We start from the raw sequence: 22,866 nt of genomic DNA on the forward strand, positions 1-22,866 counted from the left end.
GAATCTAGCAGGAATCAAATCATAAGGAAATTGAAAGTAGGTATCAAAGTTATTGATATTACAGCAGAATCAAAGAGCTGTATTTTGGGGGTTCTTCATATGCTGAGGTAGTATAATGGGAGGTCATTGGGATCTGCCTGCAATGGAGGTAGGGCCAGTGTGGGGCAAGCATTAGGGATGAAATAAAGGGAATAAAGCCAGCATTGGAAGATGAATAAGAACTTTTTTACAGCATAATAACAGTCACTTTAGGAGCATTTCTTATAGGAACCTGGCATTGTGGAGGGTGTCCAGTTCAGTCAGCCTATAGCAGATGCTGCTGGCATTTCACATCTTTCTCGCAATTAAAACACAGCCTTCTGTTTCTTAGAGCACAGTCCTATGCATGTCTAATTCTGAGTAGATTTAATTCTAAGTCCCGTTGTGTCCAATGAGACTTATTCCCAGGAAAGTGTGGATAGGATTGCAGCTATAGGTCCTTTGGTTGGCATTCTTTATAATTTGGCTTTCATCAACCCTGTGGTTTGGTGGAGAAAATCATACTTGCATCACAAAGGGAGTCACACACTGAGAAGTAGCAGCAAGTGCAGCTCAAAATGATGGCTGTGCTCAACTTGCACAGTGGGGGTGATTTTCAGTTCTCCTAGACCCACAAGACCTGTTGTGAGGAGCCAGCTTCTAAAAGCTATTGCTGTTACCTTTCAGAAGGATCCATTACTCTTCTACACACATGCCTCGACATCTCAAGCAGTGTTACCTTCTCTTGGGAGTGCACAACTTCTAGGAAATGGCATTTAACCGAGAACCAAGTTATAGGTAATATCAGTCACATTGTCTCCATAAAAATAGTGGCCATCGGGGTGCACCAGACTGGAACTATGGTGTGGGGAAAAGGATTTGATTCTTTGTCAATGCCACAATGCCCAACAGTTCTAGTTATGGTCTGAAAATAGGAGATATGCAGAGCCGAACAATGATTAACATCAAGTTAAGTTTCATCTTGAGTATGTCTGATCCATAAAATAGCTGCCTTTACCTGTCTAAGAGCATAATCCTATCCAAGTTTCCAGTGCTGATGCAGCTGCAATGCAGCCCTAAGGAAATGGAACAAACATTCCCTTACCTGGAGGAGGCCTCTGTGATTGCCCCCCCAACCACAGGATGCAGTGCATGCCCCATTGGCACAGCTACACTAGTGCTGGAAAGATGGATAGGATTTGGCCCTAACAGCCCAATCCTATTCATGTCTACTCAGAATTAAATATCATTATAGCCAATGTGGCTTACTCCCAGGTAAGTGTGGATAGGATTGCAGCCTAAAACACCAAGGAATATATATTCTGAGAAGGTAACACATCCCAGTTTTCCTAATTATTTTCTATTCTGAAAATAGTGTGCACTCTATAGTCTATCAAAAGTGGTTGTAGTGTGTCTTTTTCTTGCTTCAGGTGCAGACCTCAGAAAAGGGTTTTATGCATGTGCACCCTGCCATTCACACAATAAACACCATGTGCTTTTTCCAAACATGGAAACTACATTTTATGTCAGAAACAAGCATTTATACAGCTGCTGTAGCTCAATTCAATTCCTAATTCTTCCCAAGCCCCCCAGTGGAAGTGCTGTAGGAAAGGTATGGTTTGCATCCATTGTTTCCAAGGACAACTGGGGACAACCAACACCCAAACGTTTTAAAAATTCTGTCCCTCGTTTGCAAGCTTGGAGGTTTAAAGGTAGCATGTATAATATGAACACAAATACTATATTAAAAGAGGGAGACAATAGACGTGCGTTCTCCTTGGAAGCTCCCCAGCTCTGCTCTTACAAAATGGGGTCTTCACAGAACTGGGGTCTACACAGTAGATAACTCACCTTAATGGAAGATGGCTAAGTGCCGTATTTATCATTACATTCTCTTCCCATTCATATTCTAGTTTGTTACCAATTCACTTTATTATTTTACACTCACTCTGATAACTTTGCCCCTGTTTGCAAGAAGCCATTCACATGATTGGCGCCATCTTTATGTCCTCAGTGAGCCTCGAATTCCCACAAATTGTCTTCACTTTAGTAGTCTTACCTTATCAAGCCCAGTCATGTCGTCCCTGTCCATGCTACTCAATGGAAACTTTTTAGAGTCAAAAGAAAGCATGATCTTCTCAGAGAATGGTGTTTCTTAATTAATAAATGTGTTCCAGTTTGTTTGTTTGCTGACCTTGGTGGGCTTTGCATTGAAATAGACAACGCATGACCCATGAAAGGCGAAGAGGGGTTTCTGGCTATCTTTGATGAAGTTTTGTAGAGTTTAAAAAAATGAGCTTGTTTCATGATAGGAGTCTAGAGTAAAACTTTTTTCTCACTGCTAGTATCCAGTTGTCATGATTCAGTGTTATGCCTAAACTAAACAAACCTTGGCTTGTTGAGCACCTTCTGTGAAACAGCAGTTTCCCCACATCGCATCAGTAGATCCTGAGTAGAGAACAAAGGTGGGCATTTTATACAGAGCATTCCATTGTCACTCTAAGGAATATCTTCCCAGTGGCTTCTTTAAAGCCACAAGACATCTGTGCTCCACTGGGATTAAAGGTTATTGTGATGCTGGCCAAATATGATTTGTTTGGAGTTTTTCTTCTGGAGTTTGGGATTAAATCCCCCAGCGTTCATTAGCTGAAATATCTTTTCACTATTGTCAACAGTCAACAAAACCTTTATTAGGCATAAACATTTGATAGGTGAGGACTCTACAGAAATCGTAGAGAGGGTAGTACACAAATATATGTATATGTGCACACCTATGTGTACACACAGATACAACATACATTACATTTTACAAACAAACATGAATTATTTAAAAAACAGAAACAAGAAGTTACTCTGCGGATCTTGCCAGAATGTAGCCTACTCAGTGCACTACTGGTTTTACGTATACTGAACAAAGCTGAGGAGAAAGATAAGACAGAAAGTTAAAATAATTCAGAAGAATCGGAAATGCTCAACTAAAACTGCAATTCTATGTAACGTTACCTGGGAGTAATTCCTACTGATCATAGTAGGGCTTGCTCTGTAAATCTAATGCTCTTAGTATCTTATTCTTTAGCATTACTTTAGTGACTAACTTTAATGTCTACTTGCTTTGAATGAAAATGTGAGCTCTCACATTAGGCTGATATTCAGGACCTTTGAACCTTTCCTCAGGCCTTTGTATTTGTTTCCCCATAATTCCAAAAAAAAGTGTATCTTTTTGGCACCCTGTCCAAATGGTGCTCCCATTCAGTGGTGCACCAGAAGAGTTCAAAATGAGTAAGTGGGTGGGTAAAATACATTCATTTCATGCATCGTTTGGTTTATGTCTAGCATGTAGACATAAGAGAGCCAGGGTGGCACAGTGGTTTGGGAGGTGGACTTCAATCCCACCCTCAGTCATGAAGCTTCCTGGTTGACCTTGGACTAGTCACTTTCTCTCAGCCTCACCTACCCCATAGGGTTGTTTTGTGAGGACAAAAGGAGGGGATCAGCTGTATACACTGCCCTGAGCAATTTAGGAAGGGTGGTATAAAAATGTGGAAAATAAATATAGGTGAACATAAAAGCAGCATAAGCATTTGATATCATTTATTAGTCTGTCTCAAGTTCTAGCCACACTTCCAGAACATGGATTGGCCATCAGATTAGGTGCCTGGTAACCACCAGACCCTCAGCCATGCATTTCACATAATGTCTATATACAGCAAATATGCATTTGCTGTTATATTTAGCGCTTGATAGTCATACAGAGCTTGCGTCCTGAGTACACTTCTGTACTGCAGCGAGTCATGGACTCTTCACTCACAACAGGAGAGGAAACTGAGCGCTTTCCACATGCGCTGCCTCCGACGCATCCTCGGCATCACCTGGCAGGACAAAGTTCCAAACAACACAGTCCTGGAACGTGCTGGAATCCCTAGCATGTATTCACTGCTGAAACAGAGACGCCTGCGTTGGCTTGGTCATGTCGTGAGAATGGATGATGGCCGGATCCCAAAGGATCTCCTCTATGGAGAACTCGTGCAAGGAAAGCGCCCTACAGGTAGACCACAGCTGCGATACAAGGACATCTGCAAGAGGGATCTGAAGGCCTTAGGGATGGACCTCAACAAGTGGGAAACCCTGGCCTCTGAGCGGCCCGCTTGGAGGCAGGCTGTGCAGCATGGCCTTTCCCAGTTTGAAGAGACACTTTGCCAACAGTCTGAGGCTAAGAGGCAAAGAAGGAAGGCCCATAGCCAGGGAGACAGACCAGGGACAGACTGCACTTGCTCCCGGTGTGGAAGGGATTGTCACTCCCGGATTGGCCTTTTCAGCCACACTAGACGCTGTGCCAGAACCACCTTTCAGAGCGCGATACCATAGTCTTTCGAGACTGAAGGTTGCCAATATGGTATGGTATGGATAGTCATAGGTTTGTCAAGGATGCCTGTCTTGTGGCTTCCTTAAAAACATCAGAAATTTCAATTTTATCCTTCCTTTGAAGTATATATGAATAGGAAAAACATGATGCTGAAAAGTGGTGCTCATTACTGCCATCTGCAGCAGATAGAAGTACTTGCTTCACCAAAGAAATTGCTGACAGCACAGTTGTGTGCCTGTCTACCCACTGTATTCAATAGGCTTTATTCCCAGAAGGTATGCATAGCTGGCAGTCTTACAGCCCAATCCAACCTAACTCCCCCTCTCGCCAATGCAGTTACTCCAATAGAGTTCATGCTGCATCCTGTGTGTGTGTGTGTGGGGGGGGGGGAGGTGCAGTTATGGAGGCCTTCTCAAAGCGAGGGAACATTTATATCCTTACTCTGAGGCAAGCCTCCACTACCCCAATGGGTCTTCTTGGATCTGCACAAGATATTTTGCTGGTCGAGTCTAAGTGGATTTGAGAAGGATCAAGAACAGGAAGGGGGAAATTATATTGGTGGAGCTGCTGCTACTGATAACCTGCCACTGATAACCTGCCAGCCCTTCCATTCCAGCCCCATCTCCAGCCAGAAACTCCCCTGTTCCTCCCCCCCACCCCATTCTGCCCACTGCCCCACCTCCACCACTAGCTCATTGACACTGGTGGGCAGAGGCCTCTCCACCAGCCTCTGTGCACAACAGCCACCCGTTGTGTTGGAAACCTCATTGCATTTGCTGGTGGAATGTTACTTCAGCTGGCATCCTCTCACTTCTGATGACAGATTGCACATTCCACCAGTAAAAAGAGAGGAGAGGATTAGCTTCAATCCTATACATGCTTACCTGAGAGTATGCCTCACTGAATACAATGGAATTTATTTTTAGTACGCATGTTTAGGATTGCACTCTAACCTGGAAAACAATTGCAACTCAACTCAGTCGAATTGCATTTCATGGTCCAATCCTATCCTCGTGGTGCAACAGTGATCTTGCAATCTGCCATTGTATTGTGCAGGTCACTATCACCCAAGATGCTCCAATTTTGGTTGGCTAGCTGCCAATGGCACAGAAGCCAGAAAGTCAAAGTCACTGGCAGCAGTGGGCAGGGAACCAGTTGCTGGAGCAGGTAAGACAGTGGCAGAGGGGGTTCTGGGGTGGATCAGGGTGGGCATCAGGCCAGGCTGCAGTGGGCCTGGGGCAGGTCGGGGCACAGCTCAGCAGCAGCATCAGTGACTGTGAGATCCAGAGCACCTGTCCCAGTCCTGACACAATACCTTGTACCCAATATTTATGCTGTGGTGTACCTAGGGGGCAAAGGGGCAGATTACTTGGGCGCACACCTGCAGGGGTGGAGCCACCAGCCTTCCCCCCCCCCACTTTTAATCTTTTTTTTTTTTTTTTTTTTAAGAGAAAGAAGCCACCACTCCAGAGTTGCAACCACTCCGGGCACTATTCCATGCCACTCTGGGTCTGCCCCCCACTGTTTCTCTCCTTCTTTATAGGAGGAGAGGAAAGGCACAACCTAGAGTGGCATTGCGCCAGGAGTTGCAGCCATGACCGGTGTGATTCTGTGCCTCTCTGGGTCATTTCTTTTGTCTCCTCCTATAGAAGAAGAAAGGAAGGAGGCAGCCCAGAGTGATGCAGAATCGTGCCCTGGGTGGCTGCAACTCGCAGCCAGGCACAATTCCATGCCGCTCAGAGATGCATCTTTCACCTTCTCAGAAAAGATGAAGGACATGCCCCAGAGTGGCATTGTGCTGGGAGTGGCAACCACTCCAGGTGTGATTCCGTGCCACTCTGGGCCATGTCTTTTTTCTCCTCTGAGGAGAGGAAAGATGCAACCCAGAGCGGTATTGCACTGTGGGTTGCAACCACTTCCACCATGATTCCATGCCACTCTAGGCTGCATCTTTCCTCACCTTGGAGGAGAGGAAAGAGGCAGCCCACAGCAGTGCCAAGTCATGCTAGGAGAGGCTTCAACTCCTGGCATGATTCCAGAAGTGATTGTGGTGATGTGATGATGGGGCAGCAAAGTGGGAAGCAGCCCCGGGCAGAAAAAAACCCCCAGGACCGCCTATATGTTTATGTCAGCAAAATAGTTGGTGTAGATCCGAGTAGGCTGATTGGGGATCAGGGAGTGATGGGGGAGATAAGTAAAAAAAAAATGTGACTTTTCTCTGTGCTTCTGGTCCCAAGTTGGCTCACAGGATGCAGTGGAGGCAACTTCAGTGGCAATGCATCTCACAGACTGGCTGAGAATAGGATTGAGCCATCAATCTCTAATTTAAGGATTCCATGTATTGTTGAACCATCAGATGTATCAGTCTGAGACTGACAAAAGAAAACTCTGGCTTTGTTTCATACACAGTTAGAATGTTTTGTAATTCCAGTTCTCAGTACAGTTCATCATGCAGGATATTTCATTTTTTAGAGATTGGGACAATGGTCGACAAATAAATAAATAAATTAATTGTCATACAACTAGCTATCATTATGATCAATTCATTCCTCAAGTCATCTTTGTAGTCTTTGTCCTTTAGAAATGTATCCTTCCAGCAGTTAACTTCTTAACAGCTGCTTTTACATCTTTGTTCCTTAAGCTGTAAATCAGAGGATTCAGCAGGGGAAAAACCACCGTGTAGAACGTGGAGGCCCATTTGTCTCTGTCCAAGGCATAACTAGAGCTGGGACGTGAGTATATGAAGAGAATGGAGCCATAGTACAGGGTCACTGCTGTCAGGTGGGAAGCACATGTGGAGAAAGCTTTGCGCCTGCCTTCAGTCGAGCGGATCCTCAGGATGGCTACCAGGATGAAGGCATAAGATGCAAGGATGAAAGCCGAAGGCGCAATGATGTTAAAAGTCAGGAGAAGGAACAGCATGAGCTGATAATTCTCAGGCACATCACAGGAAAGCTTCACCAGAGGAGGAACATCGCAGAAGAAATCATCAATGACATTGCCATGACAGAAGTGCAACGTGAAGGTTTCATGAGTGAGAACAGTGGCATTGATGAAACCACCTATATATGAGAGAATCACCAGCCCTGTGCACAGCTTTCTGGACATGGTAGTGGTGTACAACAGTGGCATAGCAATGGCCACGTAACGATCATAAGCCATTGCTGCTAGAAGATAGCATTCGCTGTACGCGAGACCAGCAGAGAAGAAGAACTGGGAGGCACAACCTCCAAAGGAAATGCTCTTGTCCTGAGAGATACAGTTCAGCAAGATCCTAGGGGTATAGACAGAGGAATACCAGAGGTCCAGGAAGGCCAGGTTCCCAATGAAGAAATACATGGGGGTGTGTAGATGAGAGCAGCTGCAGATTAAAACAATGAGTGCAATATTCCCAGATAGGCTAGCAATATAGAAGATGAGAAACACCACAAACAGGATCAGCTGCAGTTTGGGGTTGGTTGTGAATCCCAGAAGGATGAACTCTGTTACTCTGGTGTGATTTCCTCCTTCCATGAATCTTGTAGTGGTGCTTTCATGGAATAGCTGAAAACATTTAACACACATTATTTGTGATGTCTCACAGCTGGAGGTGTTTGAAAATTGTGTGTGTATGTGTTTTTACTCAGATGTAAGCCCATTGGGTTCAGTAATATTAGAGTGTAATCCTACCTTACTCACCAGAAACAACCACTTCTATAGCATTACATTTCACCAATAATTTGGTCATATTGTATAGTACTCTTGTTCTCTGGCCCACAGCTTACAAGGAAAATAAATAATGCAAAAAAAAAAATGCATTGGAACTACATTGATCTCATACTTATGGGATTCTCGTTAAGATCTTGATGTGATTGCACTTTCAGTTACACTTCAAAGGTCTTCTGGGCTTCCAGCTTTGTAACCTGAAATACAGCTAAGTTATCATTAAGGTCTTTTTATTACAATATAGTAGTGACCAAAATGGTGAAAACCTTTTGGAAAATTTGAATTTATGACGTTTAATGGCTCATACCATCAGTCTTTTTTAATAATAATATCGTATAATTAAAAATCATTAGTAAGATAATTTAAGGCAGCAATGTCAGCACGCACCGTATCCTATGCCCTTCCTGGACTTGATCCGCCTGCACGGATCAACTCGGACTGAATTGGTCTGAATTGACCTTTGTGGTTGCTGGGGCTTACCCTGGGGCTAGAGGACAAATGTTCCCTTACGCCAAGGAGATCTCCAGCATCTGAAATTCCCCTGCAGGAAGCAGCGTGACCCACACCAGCATTGCTGCAGCACCATGCAAAAATTTAGAAAGGATTGGGCTGCAAGTGAAGTGACTCATCATGGCACAACTAGACTAGCATGAAATGAGGAAGCTGGCATCAACAGGAGCACAACAGTATATTGTTTTTATTGAAGGAATAACTGACTACACATGAGACACAGAAGATAGTAGGGTTTGTATCCATACCTGCTGAGATGAGGCTTGTGTCGTTGCAGGGATCGCAGGGCTAATTGCCAAGACACAGCAAAATGTGGGAAGAAAGGCAGAAAAGAGTTACATAGGCAAACCCTGAAGGGCTAGTCAGTAGCTAGGTCAGGGAGGGAAATGAGATCAGGGAACCAAGATTACTTTCTTGGAAAGGTGACTCAGTGGGTGTCTGAACTGTGACTTGCAGTAGCACTCCGGGGAAGGAAGAAGGGAAAAAAATCTGGAGAAAAGATTCCTCTGCTGTGTATCGTGGGTGCCAACTGGCACAGAGATTCTTGGGTAGCAGAAAGAATGGGAGTGTTTGATGCAGCATCAGCTGGTACTTAAGCACTCCACAAGCAGCAACAACATGGGGGCAGACAGCAGGCAAAGGAATGTGGCACCAAGTACACTGAGACCTAGTTTCAGAGCCCCATAGGCCAACACAGAGGCTATTGTGGGATGACCTCATCGAGGAATCATTCTTTTCATCCAGTCATTCTTTTGGGCATTGATGACCCTTAATGGTCTTCTCTCCAGAGCTGCCTTGTATTGTTTTGCACCCTGCAGAGGGTGTGGGTGAGAATCTACCTTGACTGGCCCCAGGCAGGGACACACATTCCCTTCCTTCATCAAAGGACCCATTCATTCAATTCAATGGAGCCTGAGAGCAATGCAAACAGTTGTATCTCCATCAGCTGTGTGAATTGAAACCTGCTTCCACTTGCAGATCTTCCTTGCTGAACTGGGCTTGTATGAAAGTGTTCTGTGATGTCTCATTCACATATGTGAGTCAGCACGAGATACTGTCAATATACATGTGTGAACTAGACTATATTGAATTGAAAAGAAATGTCATACCTTATTTATTTAAAAAAGTGTATGTTCTGTCTGTGGTTTCAATTTATCCTCTTGGATATTCATTTTTTAATTCAAATGTCTGGGTGCTGGGGATAAGAATAGGCCCTCAGTTTGACTGTACTTGTTGTAAGAGGCGACTAAACAGCCACCGGGTAGATGGGACTCGTCACCCTGGGAAGGCAGCTCATCTGAGAGAAGGAAAACTCTGATCCCAAACTCCACTGCCTTGTGGCTACATCCAGTTATGGAAAAGGCTTCAGGAGTCAACCTCGAGGCAAAATCCAGAGCCGGAGTCCCTGAGGCAGTTCATGGCTGAACACAGTCACGTTCTGGCAACTCCTGTGATGCTGCTGGAACCAACTGTATTGGCCTCTGCCTTTCCATTGGACCATTTCAGCGACGTGGAGAGGGGGGAATTGCTGCATGGGTAACAGCCTATCCTCCATACCTACTTTACCCAGGCTTCACGCACTGGAGAGGACACTCTGTTCCAAAACCACCATTCAGAGCGTAACACCATAGTCTTCCGAGACTGAAGGATGCCAACAACAATATAGGCATCTAGGGGTCTTTTGGTTGTTGCTGTGACTTTTAAAATCAATCTTAATCATGCTAGCAATGAATCCCTTGCAACAATGAATCACAAATGAAACACTAAAACAATAAATCTCTTGCAGCATCTTTCCCACCCTGATTTACAGCCCAATCCTATTCACACTTTTCTGGGAGTAAGCCCCATTGACAATAATGGAACTGACTTCTGAGCAGATAACCGTAGGATTGGACTGTTACTTACCTACTTTGGGCAACCCAAAGGAATATGGTTTCTGTTCATTCCAGCTAGTTTTCAGAACAAGGGAAAACAAAAGCTGGATGAGGTTGCATGGAAGCTGGAAACATTTTTTTTTTTCAATGTGCTCTGTTTTCTCTGTTTGCTTCAGACACTGCCATTGTTCTTCAAGTGAAAAGAATATGAAATCTTTTCCTTGTGGCGTACAGAGCCCAGCAGAATTAGGAAAGATGTCTCTGTTAAGACACACTGAGCTCTGGAGTGAAGTTCAAGGGTCTGTGTCTCCTTTTCCTTATTCCACTAGATTGCTAGTAATTCTGGTACAATGCTTTATCTGTGTGGTTCTAGCAATCTTGGAAATTGAACAGGAGAAAAAGATCTCATTCTGCACCTTAATTCTCAGAAGAAGCTGATCTCACCGAGCATGGGAAGAAGGACTTTGCTTTCTTCACTTCCAGGAATGCTGTTTGGATAAAGTAGGTGGATTATTTATTCAGGAGGTTCTATTGTCTCAGAAGAGCTTGATCCCAGTAGTGTTGCCAATGGGGCTGCACTTCAAAGCTCCAGTGCAATTAAATCATTGGTATTTGGCTATATTCTTCTCATGCTACCATGTTCTGTAGCTTACAGATGTGTTTATAACTTGTGCTTCTGTTTAGGGTTAGCAGTTGTTGCTGATTGCTGAATATATTGCATTGCAATTTATTACTGATTCCCCCTTCCCCATTACTGTATTATCATCCCCACAATAAAAGTTGCCTCTTGGTGCACTGTTAACCACATGTCCCTTCTTCTTTGTATCATTCTAGTGAGTTGTTCCATTGGTCACTGCAGTTGGTCTCTGTATAGATTCCCCCCATGTGCACATTACACATCTTAAAAGCAACACCCAGTAACAAGAGTGTGAGATCCTTGTGGTTTATAAGGAAATTTAGAAGAAATTAGCAGAATATTTACGATGCAATCACACTGTGTTATTGTGGGAAATCTTAATCTGTGGATGGATAGCCCAATCCTACCCAATTTCCTGGGAAGCAATGCAGCCATGCCAATGGGGCACACTCTGCATTCAGTAGGGGAGTTTTGGGCTCTGAGGCCTCCTCAGGGTAAGGGCACATTTTCTCCTTTGCCCTGGGGTAAGCTCTTGCTGCCTCACTGAGGTCCAAATCCTAATTAACATTCCAGCACTGGCATAGCTGTGCCAGTGGGACGTGTGCTGCACCCTGCAGTTGGGTGGCAGTCACAGAGGCCTCCTCAAAGTAACGGAATGTTTGTTTCCTTACATTGGAGCTGCATTGCCCTTATATTGGTGCTGGAAAGTGGGTTAGGATTGTGCCCTGAGTCTACTTGGACCTGAGCCAGTTCTTATAGCTGGCACAAGCCTGAGTGGACCCAGGAAGGCAGATCAGTGCCCAGAAGGAAGATAGGATATCAGCAGTACCACTTCTGTTGATACCAGCCCCTTCCTGGCCTTGACCTGCCCTCCTACCTGCTCCTATCTCAGCCCTGTTCCTCCCCCTCTCTGCCCCATTCCATCCATCTTCTGCTTCCCTTCTGCTTCCTGAGCTGACTTATCAGTACTGGGGCTCCTCTGCCCACTGGTATGCAGACCTGACCATTCACCACTTGCTAATGGCAGCCAAACTGGTCTGTATGGCATATCACACTTTGCAACAGTCATAACGGACCTTATGCTGCCAGAACACAATTTCCAGCAGCATAAGGCCTGTTAGGATTGGGCCATTAGTCACCACTTTACATGTCTGGTGGGAGAAACCAATTGTCCTATTGATAACCCTGTTCCATGAGGCATATGAACGTACATTTCATACTTTTGCAATATTTTGATGTGGACAGATGACAGCTTCTCAGAGACTTAAAAACAGAGCCATTATTTCCCATTGTTCCATATATTTACGGTGATGTGTCAAAGTATGTTGCTGCATTCCCCCCCCCCGCCCCCGCCGTGTGCCAGTCCAGAGACTCTTACCTTGCTTGGCAGTCTACTCCAGGGGCATGGCTTGCTGGGTGGCCCTGGTTTCTCCTGACCTCCTTCAGGGTCATCGTGCTCACCAGACCCCTCCCAATCATTCTTGGTACAGTTTGAGCTTAGCTGTTTGCCCTTTATGAGAGACAGGTAGGAATTTTTTGCTGTCAGCCTGATTGCCTCCTTGGCTGGCAGTATTTTTTTTTTTTTTGCCACCAGACTGGCATTGGTGGTCGTGAGTTAGTTTGTCCTTGCCCCTCGTTGCCTTTTATGGCCATTTAGGTAGGTGGTGTGCAGGGCAGGTAGCCAGGGCTTCAGTGATGGGCATGCATTCGGAGGCCAGCAAGGTCATGGGATGAGCCAGGACCACTCAGACAATACTTGTCTGGGTTGGAGAGGCTGGCTGGCAAACCCCCTGGGTAGACCACTGCAAGGTTTGACCTGGGGGAATCTGTGCTGTCCAGCTACCTTGACCTTTCAAGGCTAGCAGTGATAAGCTTACTCAGTCTATGATTGAGTTTAGCTTGGAGTCAGAATGTGACACCCGTTGATGACCTGGGGGAGGCTGACAGTTGTCATCGTTTCCCCCAGTTTAGTTGCCCACACACTGGGAGTTGGAGTTAGATTATTTTCCTCCATGTGGCAGGTATTATTGTTAATTATTAATAAAGTGGCCTTTCAACTCATGCCTCTGTCTGGTGTGCTTATTTGGGGGATGCTCACAGTAGCGGGGCAAATGCCCCTGGCGCAGAGTCCTGCATCCCTCTAGGACCACATGGAAACCTCTCTGAGGCGCTTGATACTGAAGGAAACAGCTTCCTGTTTACCAGAAGCACTGTTTAAGACATTGGGGAAAGCCTCAGGAGGCTACTCTGATGCGTCCTGGAGCTGTGTGAGATGCTGCAACATTTTGGTGAGTGGAAAGGGGTGGATTTGCACATGGGGGGGGCAGTTGCATCTTGCAGGGGGGCACCATCTCAGACCTTTGCCCCGGGCATGGGGCTGGGAAGTCCATCACTGGGTGCTCAGGTGACACAAAGTGACCTTTAACCTTAAACCTAGATGACCCAGTAGAGTATAAACAGAGTATTAAAATTAGTTTAATGTTAAAAGTAAATGCATGAGAAAAGAGAAAAAGCTGCTTGATTTTTAGAAACAAATGCTTAATAGTTTAGAGCCACACTGCCACACAAAATATAAGTAAATTTTAATTGCTTAATCCAAGAGGGCCTTTCCAGGTAAAAATCAAGCAAGACAAGTTATTTTGGTCTCACAGAGATAGTATTGAGAACCGTTGTCAGTCTCACAAAAGTGATACATTATAAGAGAGTCAGACAACAAAGAACAGACAATTCTGGCAGACGTACAAGCTTCCATGCCAACTGTGAGAAGACACTTGTTATTCTTCAAAGTTTCAAAAGATAACAATTTTGTCTTAAGCAGCAGAAAGTAGTACCAAGAGATGCTGCTTTGCAACATTACAAGGACAGAGTTATCTGTAGGCAGGTTAAAAATAGAATATTTTTAAGATGCAAGCACCTGCAGAAGCCAGTTAGAAAAATAAGACAAAATATCCAAGAAAAGCCTCTGTCTGACAGAAGGAGCTAAAATTGGGTTAAAGGTATTTCTTAAAAGGAACCCTTTCTACAATAAAAGTTTAATATTAAAATACACCACTATACATCCCTTAAAGGAGTCCAAAGGTAACAGGTCACATACAGGATTATGAGAACAAAAGAAAGAAGTTAGATGAACAAGTGTAAAAAAAAAAGTTAGAAATGTCTCAAAACGGTTAGTGTTAAAGGAACAGGAAAGGAGAAAGAAAGTTAATGCATAAGTAGTAGGTTCATGAAAAGATAACAGAGCAAGAAGTTGCCAAGAGAATGTGCAGAGTACAAAATGTAGGAAAGTCACAAAACCTTATGAAAGTCTTATGAAAGTCTTATGAAAACCTACTTATGAAAGTAGTAGGTTCATGAAAAGATAACAGCAAGAAGTTGCCAAGAGAATGTGCAGAGTACAAAATGTAGGAAAGTCACAAAACCTCTAAGCACAAAATATATAGAGGACTGTTAAAAGAAGTTTAAAAGGTTGGTTCACACAGGTTAGTAAAGGACCCTTAGAACACATGCTAAACCCAGGAGAAAGGATGCAGATAGGTAGTTCAGCAAAACCATTTATCAAAAGAGTTTAAAAAATAACAATCAATACATAGGTTAAGAGTTCTACCAAATTAGAGCCTACACACTCATATTTAAGTGTTTGTATGTTCTCTTAATAAAGATAGTATTAAAACTTATTTTCTTAAAGAAGTTCACAATTAAATTAATAAATGTGAGTAAAGGTCAGTTCTAAACAAAATGGAGTGACAGTGAACCCTACTGGTTTTAAGAATTGTTGGAAGTTGTGTAATTTTGGCAAAGTTTGAAGATGAAACTCCACTTGTATGTAAATGAAAGCCAATCGATAGTTGTGCTTACTTGTTGCCCACCTATCCTCCATCTTGTATGTAAATGTATTTTATCTCTGTCCTATTAAAAATTGTGCCCCATTTATGATGTCAAACCTTCAGCGAATGAAAAGTTTAGATTTTCACACAAAGAATTGTAAAGTATAAAAGACAAAACACAATGGTCAATCCTGGTCCATGCTTTGCGACCAGAGTCCCGTGGACCAATTGTATACAATTCAATAAAGCCTGTGAACCTTCACCCTGTGTACTGAGTTGCTTATTTGAAGTGGCCCTTCGGCCTTGCAACACAGGTAATTAATTATTCTCTCACTCTGTGGTCTCTAACTGATTGACTTTTGCAAGTTTATACAGAGCTTCAGACAATTTGCAAGCCCTGTTTGACCAGAGGTTGCAGTAAGACAGGATATATGAATGTGCACACAAACAAAGATTTCAATATTGCAAAAAGAAGGAGAGTATTCCCAGCTAAGTGGGTACAAGGCCAAATGGACTCTTACTGATAGCTGAACTTTTGAGCAAGATGAGGGATCTACCCAAGGCATTCTTCACATCCTTGTTCCTCAGACTATATATCAGGGGGTTCAACATGGGCATTATAATGGTATAAAACATTGCAATCACTTTGTCCCTGTCTCGTGAGGATTTAGACCTCGGCCGCATGTACATGAAAATGGCTGTCCCATAAAATATGGCTACTACAGTGAGGTGGGATGCACAGGTGGAGAACGCTTTGGCCCTTCCTTGGGCAGTTCGGATCTTCAGTACAGCGAAGAAGATGTAGGTGTAGGAGACGACAATGAACAGGAAAGGGATGAAGACAATGATGATGCTGAAAACAAACACGACAATTTCAGCAAGAGTTGTGTCTGTGCAAGCCAAGGACAACACAGCCGGGACTTCACAGAAGTAATGGTTCAAGACGTTCGGACCACAGAAAGGCAACTGTATGATGAACATGTTAATGATCAAGGAACTCATGAAACTGCTGCCCCAGCAAAAGGCAGCCAGCTGAATGCAGATCTTCCAATTGATGACAGCCCTGTAATGCAAAGGCTGACAGATGGCCACATAACGGTCATAGGCCATGACTCCAAGCAGAAAGCACTCCGTCATGCCAAAAGCCAGGGAAAAATACATCTGTATTGCACAGCCCAGAAATGTGATTGTTTTGCTTCTGGTTACAAGATTCACCAACATCTGGGGGACATTAGTGGAAACGTAAGAAATGTCTAAGAAGGACAAATTAATAAGGAAAAAATACATGGGCGTTTGAAGCTGAGGGTCTACTTTGACAACGGAGATGATGATAAGGTTCCCAGACACTGTCAGCAGATAACAAACCAGAAATACCACAAAGAGGGTCACTTGGACCCTCGGTTGGCGGGAAAACCCGAGGAATACAAACTCTGTCACAAATGCTTCACTGCCGTTGACCATTTTCATTCCTATTATTGAATCTGTGAGGATAAGGAAAATATCAGTCTAACGAATCTGCAGAATAAGCACCTTCTGACCCACATTACTCCTGGTCCTGCGTCCTCATTGACATTAACAGCACAAAACAGTATACAGTTTCTCTCACTCTACACTTCTTCTCCTGAGGTAGAACATTTTACTTTTCCCTGTGAAAAATGGAAGCTGCGTAGTTGTCAGAGATAATGGTTGACACCAGAGAGGAAAGCTTCTGTGGTGGGAAAAGAGAAAAATGGATGGATCCAGGTTCAAGCTCTGTTTCCTTCTCCTGGGACTGTGCTTTGCATTCTCAATACATATCGTCTGATGAATATGATTACTGAACATATGTCCACATAATGTGGGTAACGTCCACATTATTACACACTGGGTAAGAATCAGAACTTCATGGCAGCTCTGATCTTTATAAACAGATTAAAATAAAGTACTGTATGTGTTTTAGATCTGTGAGGAGACTAACTTCACAATCCTATGCATGTTTGAAGTTAAGTGCCATTAAATTCAGTGGGACTTACTCCCAGGTAACTGGATAGGATTGCTTTCTAATGGCCCAATTCCATTCACAGGATGTAATGGTGGATCTTGTGATCTGTTATCACATATTCCATGGGTGTGGTAGGTGCTCTACAGAGCTGCCACCAGTGCTGAGGCTGGGAGGCCCACGGAACTTTGTAAGTTAGTAAGTTGCTGGTAAATTGATGGGGGGGGGGCAGATTGGGGTGGGGATTGGGCTCAACCAGGGCAATTCAGAGGCAGGATGGGGGGTGGATCTTGGTGATAGTCATGCATGCTGGATCTTATCTCCCCAGCCCAGACCCTTCCCCACAGACGTATGCCAGCAAAAGAGCATGGGAAGGTTTGAGAAAACCCAATGGGGACGAGGTAGCCTACAGAGGGGTCAATAAAAATATTATTTTCTTACCTCTGCTAGGCTACCTGGTCCCTGGCTGGCCCAAAGCATGCAGCACACCCTACATCAGTGTCACTGCACATTCTTGGCCAGCCCTGGATAGGAATGGGCCATAAGAATATTCTGGAACTTGATTTTGAAAACAGAAGCAGTTTTTTTTGCCACTGAGAATTTTCTTTTTATGAGACCATGCCCTACCTCTGTATATGCAACTAGCTGGAGGGTGTGTGAGTATCAAGTGCACACCTTTTTTGTAATCACTGTTGGATATAAAATAGCACTAGAGTAATTAGAGCATTATTAGAGTAATGGTTCCTAACATTTAGGAGCCTGCAGACCACTGAGACAAAAATTGGAATCATCATGGACCTCAAGAAAACCCCCACCCCTTCTACACAAAAAATATAATTAAATTCAGTAGTTCATGGGAGAGTACTTGGTGAGACACTGGAAATGCCAGCTGCGGCTGTGGGTGGTCCGTTCTCTGCCCTCTCTGGTGGTCCATGGGGAACATCTTGCTAAGCTAGTGCTCTCCCATGGAGCACAAGAGAGGGCAGTCCCTCTAACCACAATCACAGACGACACTTCAATGGTCTGTGGGGCGAGATGCTGGATGTGAAAGAAGACAATCATTCTTTTTTTCCTGACACCTTGCAGACCACTTCACAGGGTCTTGTGGACCACTTACTACTCACGGATAATTTTTTAACAATCCTAGGCTGCAATCCTATCCACACTTACCCAGAAAGCCACATTGACTACAATTGTCAAAAACATATGCATAGTAGCCCAGTGTTTCTCAAACTGTGGGTCAGGACCCACTAGATTGGTCATGAGCCAATTTCAGGTGGGTTCTCATTCATTTCGGTATTTTATTTCTAATATATTAGACTTGATGGTTCCATGGTATGTGACTGCATTTGGGGAAATGTTACAGATCTGTAATTTTAACAGGCTACTCTGTATATGCTTTTAATAATGACAGTAAATGGGACTTACTGCTGGGTACGTGTGGGTAGGATTGCAGCCTAGAATTGTTCAAAAATTTTCCTGCTTGATGATGCCACTACCGGTCATGACATTGCTTCAGGTGGGTCCTGACAGATTCTCATTCTAAAAAGTGGGTCCCTGTGCTAAAAGTTTGAGAACCACTGTAGGAGCCTATTAAAGTACAGGTCTGTAACATTTCCTCAAATGCAGTCACATACCATGGCAGTATCAAGTCTTTGTCCTGGAGCGTTCGTTGCCTGGAGGCAGTTGGGATCTGGACGAGGGCGAACAAGCTGAAATTAAATCCGGACAAGACAGAGGTCCTCCTGGTGCAGACATCCACGATGCGGCTGCTGGACTATCGCCCTGCTCTGAATGGGGTTACACTCCCTCTGAAAGAACAGGTTTGTAGCTTGGGGGTTCTCCTGACTCGCAGCTCCTCCTAGATGAAATTAGCTTGTAACCCACCCAGTGGGTACTGACCCACATTTTGAGAAACACTTTGCTAGAGAAATAAACTGGGAAGGAGTCAAGTAGGACCTGCTCAAATTAAAAAAAAAAAAAAAGAGGTTATTTTTACCTGGATTTCCTAAACTGTCTGATGGTTCTGAAAGATGAAGCCAACCAGTTCTGGAGCTGAACCATTACTGTCAGTGAGAATTTCTTACTCCTCTGGTATATTACAAGAGAAGAAAAGGGAGGAGGGAAAGGGAAGATTACATAAAAGTCAGGGAAGCTCTTGGGGACTTCATGTCTCTCGTGGATCAGATTTTTCTTGATAATTTCTAGAGAGGCAGCTATGTTAGTTGGTTACAGCAACTGCAAAAAAGAGTCTTGTGGCACCTTCATTGTGGTGCAAACTTTCATAGATTAGAGCCAATTTCATCTGATGTGTGGAATACTATCCTCACTGGGCAATTATATACATACATTCATACACATGGGTATAGAGAAACCACGTCAACAGTGGGGCCGAAAGATCTTGCAGTGCAAGAGGTCGGGTTTGTAACATTCCTATGCACATTCTTGAGCAAGAAAGCTCAATAAAGATAGCTCACAAAACAGTGGTGATAGGTAATATTACATGGACATATATAGGCTCTTTACAGTGCACCCCTAAACATACTTACTCATAAGTAAGTCTCATTATGTTCAGTGGGGCTTACTGCCAGGGAAATCTACAAAGGATTACACTGATGTTCAACCTTGTATTTCTCATCACATAGGGGGCAGCATGCGTGTTCTTCCCAGTATCCCAGTTGCCCCTTTCCCCAGTCATCCATATGGAGACAGTACATCTGACTACAGCCTTTGTGAGGAAAATCCAGTGCCCATGGGTCACAATTGCACAGTCAATTGTTGTTTTGGAACAGCAAACAATATCAATTTTTTCAAACTGCACAATCAGTATTTTCAGGTGACAGCAAAATTACTAGTAAAATGACAGACAGTAAAATGACATTCACTGCAACTGTCAGAATTTCAGCCATAAACTTCAGCCATAAACAGAGAAACTACAGAGACAACTGCTGTCAAGTTACCAGATTCCAGGGTGGACTTGTGCATAAATAATGCAGGAAAAGTTCCCCACAGAGTGGTAGACACCTGCCCTTAATAACATTGCTTCCCAGGGGAAGACATCATGTGAAGCCTCTTTGTCAACTGCTACTGTTTATGTTACAGGGCACAACCTGTGTCAGCCATGGCCCTCACAAATTTTGAGTGCCACCGTAAGAGGGCATGCACAAGTGGTGCATTTGCACATATGCATATGCAGGCCTGGCATAATCACAGTACTTCAGTATGGAATTGCCATGACATTGACAGGCAGCAGAATGAATGCCCTCAGCATGCAAAGATCACTTCATTAAAATTAAAGATTTGTTGTTCTATAGAGCTGTGTTTTTCTTTGACTATGGCAAGCAATGTAAACAATAAAAAGAACTATGTGTTTTGATTCCCCCTTCCCCCCCCCCCCCCGGCTCCCCTCTCTTGTCTGAATTTGCAAACTGCTGGCTGAGCTGTACTGGTATGGCTAGTCTTTGAATCATACATAATTAGTGGAGAGGGGTCTTTAAACAACACCAAAATAGAGGAAAAAAGAAACCTCTATTTTTTCACACACACACACACACACACACACACACACACAGCTAGCAACTACTGAGAACAATTAGCACCTTTTTAAGTCTCAAATTGGACTAGCACATTGAAATTTGGATCACCTGTGATCAGATTAGACTAGAACAGCTTTCTCAAACTGTGGTTCAGGACATACTAGAGGGGTTGCGAGCCAATTTCATGTGGGTCCCCATTCATTTCAAGGTGTATTTTATTTTTAATATATTAAATTTGAGGCTACCATGATATATGACTGCATTTGGGGAAATGTGACAGATCTGTACTTTAAACAGGTTACTATGTATATGCTTTTAACAATGATGGTCAGTGGGGCTTACTCCTGAGAAAGTGTGGATAAGATTGCAGCCTTTGGAATGTTTGGGGAATTTTTTTTTAATAGACCAGCAACTACTTGGGAGGGTTAAAAGGGTTCTTTATTTTAAATAATTTTTTAAGCATATATGTATTGTAAACTTAATTTATTTACTTAATTATATTTGATTTAATTTTGTCGTATGGGGGTGTTAAAAATTTTCCTGCTTGATGATGTCACTTCCAGCCATGACATCACTTCCAAGTTAATGACATCACATCCGGTGGATCCTGACAGATTGTTATTCTAAAAAATGGGTTCCAGTGCTAAAAAGTGTGAAACCACTGAACTGACATAGGATTCTTCAGCTTCTGCTTGCCACCTTGCATATCAGCTAGCATAAATAAACTACATTAGCTCTGCAAAAGTTAGGTTACAAAAATGGTAATGCCAAGATAAACCCCCCCCCCCCCCAAAAAAAAAGAGATTAGGTGAGCCATGCTGATAATGGGAGTGGCCACAGATGTAGTTTTACACCATGACCTTCAACAAGTGATTAGAGGTGCTGATGTTTCACTGAAAGTTTTCAATTACACTGACTCACAGCTCAATCTTAACTAAACTCCCACATGGTGATGCAAAGGTGGGCTCCACTACAGCCTGTGTTATGGCTGCTGGAGCCTTGGGATAAAGAGATATTTATCCTTCTGCCATAGGGTAAACCCCAGTAGCTGCAATGGAGATGATCTGCCATGGAGTTGATCCATGCAGGCAGATCAAGCTCGAGAACTGGGTAAGGGTAGAGTGCTTGACAGCCTCACCAATCCCACCCCATCTCCTCCCCATCCAGGACAACCTAAAACTAGCCCTCAGTGCTATGACCAGAGCTGCTGCAAAAGGAACATACATTTTGATGTAACTGTTTTAAGGACCTGTTGATTAGCGTACATGATGAGTAAGGGGGGGGGGTGAGAGGATTGTGTGCAGCATATTATCAAGTAACAGTTACTCTCAATCTTTCTTTAATGTATTAAACTTCACACATTTTTCATCTGTACACAGATCAGTAGATTATTCCATCATAATTTTAAACTATAATATAAAGCTCATGCTGTACTCTTCCCATAACCTTTTGCATCTAACTTCCCATAGTCAAGAGAAGATCTTACTGAGATAAAACTTTCTTGTTGATGACCCTTTTAAAAGCTTCTTTCACATCTTTATTCCTCAGGCTATAGATCAGGGGATTCAGCATAGGGATCACCACTGTGTAGAACACAGAGGCCCATTTGTCCTGATCTAATGAGTAGCTGGATGTTGGCCTCAGGTACATAAACATGACTGTTCCATAGAAGAGGGTCACCCCAGTGAGATGAGACGCACAGGTAGAGAAGGCCTTGTGCCTGCCCTCAGCCGAACGGATCCTCAAGATGGCAGCAAAGATGAAGAGGTAGGAGATAAGGATGATGAGGATGGTGCTAAACTCAATGAATCCGCAAAGGCTGAAGAGGAGGATCTCACTCACATAGGTGTCAGAGCAGGACAAAGCTAGGAGTGGAGGGATCTCACAGAAGAAATGGTTGATGATATTGGAGCCGCAGAAATTTAAGCTGAAGGTCAGGCTGGTATGAGATACTAAGCTTATAAGACCTGCTATATAGGAGCCAATCACCAATACCAGGCAGACCTGCTTTGACATGATTGTGGTATAATGAAGAGGACGGCAAATTGCCACGTAACGGTCATATGCCATGGCAGCCAAGACATAGCATTCAGCATCGACAAAGCCCACAAAAAATGCAAACTGGGTGGCACAGCTAGAGAAGGAGATGACCTTGCGTTGGCGTAAAAAGTCGGCCAACATGCGTGGGGCAATGGCCGTGGAGTAGCCCAAGTCCACTAGGGAGAGATGGCAAAGGAAAAAATACATGGGTGTGTGGAGTTGCTCATCTAGGATGATGAGGAGGATCATGCCCACATTTCCCATCACATTTGCCACATAGATGAACAGAAATACCACAAAGAGGACAATTTCTAGGTGTGGGTTGTCTGTGAAGCCCAAGAAAATGAACTCAGTCACTTGGGTATAATTGCCCTCAGACAT

The 22,866-nt window shown here is 43.7% G+C and overlaps 3 protein-coding genes across 3 annotated transcripts; all 3 read right to left on the reverse strand.

The window, feature by feature from the left end:
- Nucleotides 1–6,958: 6,958 nt before the first annotated feature.
- On the reverse strand, nucleotides 6,959–7,894 carry LOC136644499 (olfactory receptor 9G19-like). The gene has a single exon (XM_066620430.1). It carries the CDS (start codon nucleotides 7,892–7,894, stop codon nucleotides 6,959–6,961), a length of 936 nt encoding a protein of 311 aa, XP_066476527.1.
- Nucleotides 7,895–15,420: 7,526 nt separating this feature from the next.
- LOC136644510 (olfactory receptor 2G3-like) lies at nucleotides 15,421–16,398 on the reverse strand. The gene has a single exon (XM_066620442.1). It carries the CDS (start codon nucleotides 16,396–16,398, stop codon nucleotides 15,421–15,423), a length of 978 nt encoding a protein of 325 aa, XP_066476539.1.
- A 5,529-nt stretch (nucleotides 16,399–21,927) lies between these two features.
- Nucleotides 21,928–22,866, reverse strand: LOC136636394 (olfactory receptor 5AR1). The gene has a single exon (XM_066611435.1). It carries the CDS (start codon nucleotides 22,864–22,866, stop codon nucleotides 21,928–21,930), a length of 939 nt encoding a protein of 312 aa, XP_066467532.1.

The sequence above is a fragment of the Tiliqua scincoides genome, chromosome 1 (assembly GCF_035046505.1).
Source record: "Tiliqua scincoides isolate rTilSci1 chromosome 1, rTilSci1.hap2, whole genome shotgun sequence".
NCBI lineage: Eukaryota > Metazoa > Chordata > Lepidosauria > Squamata > Scincidae > Tiliqua > Tiliqua scincoides.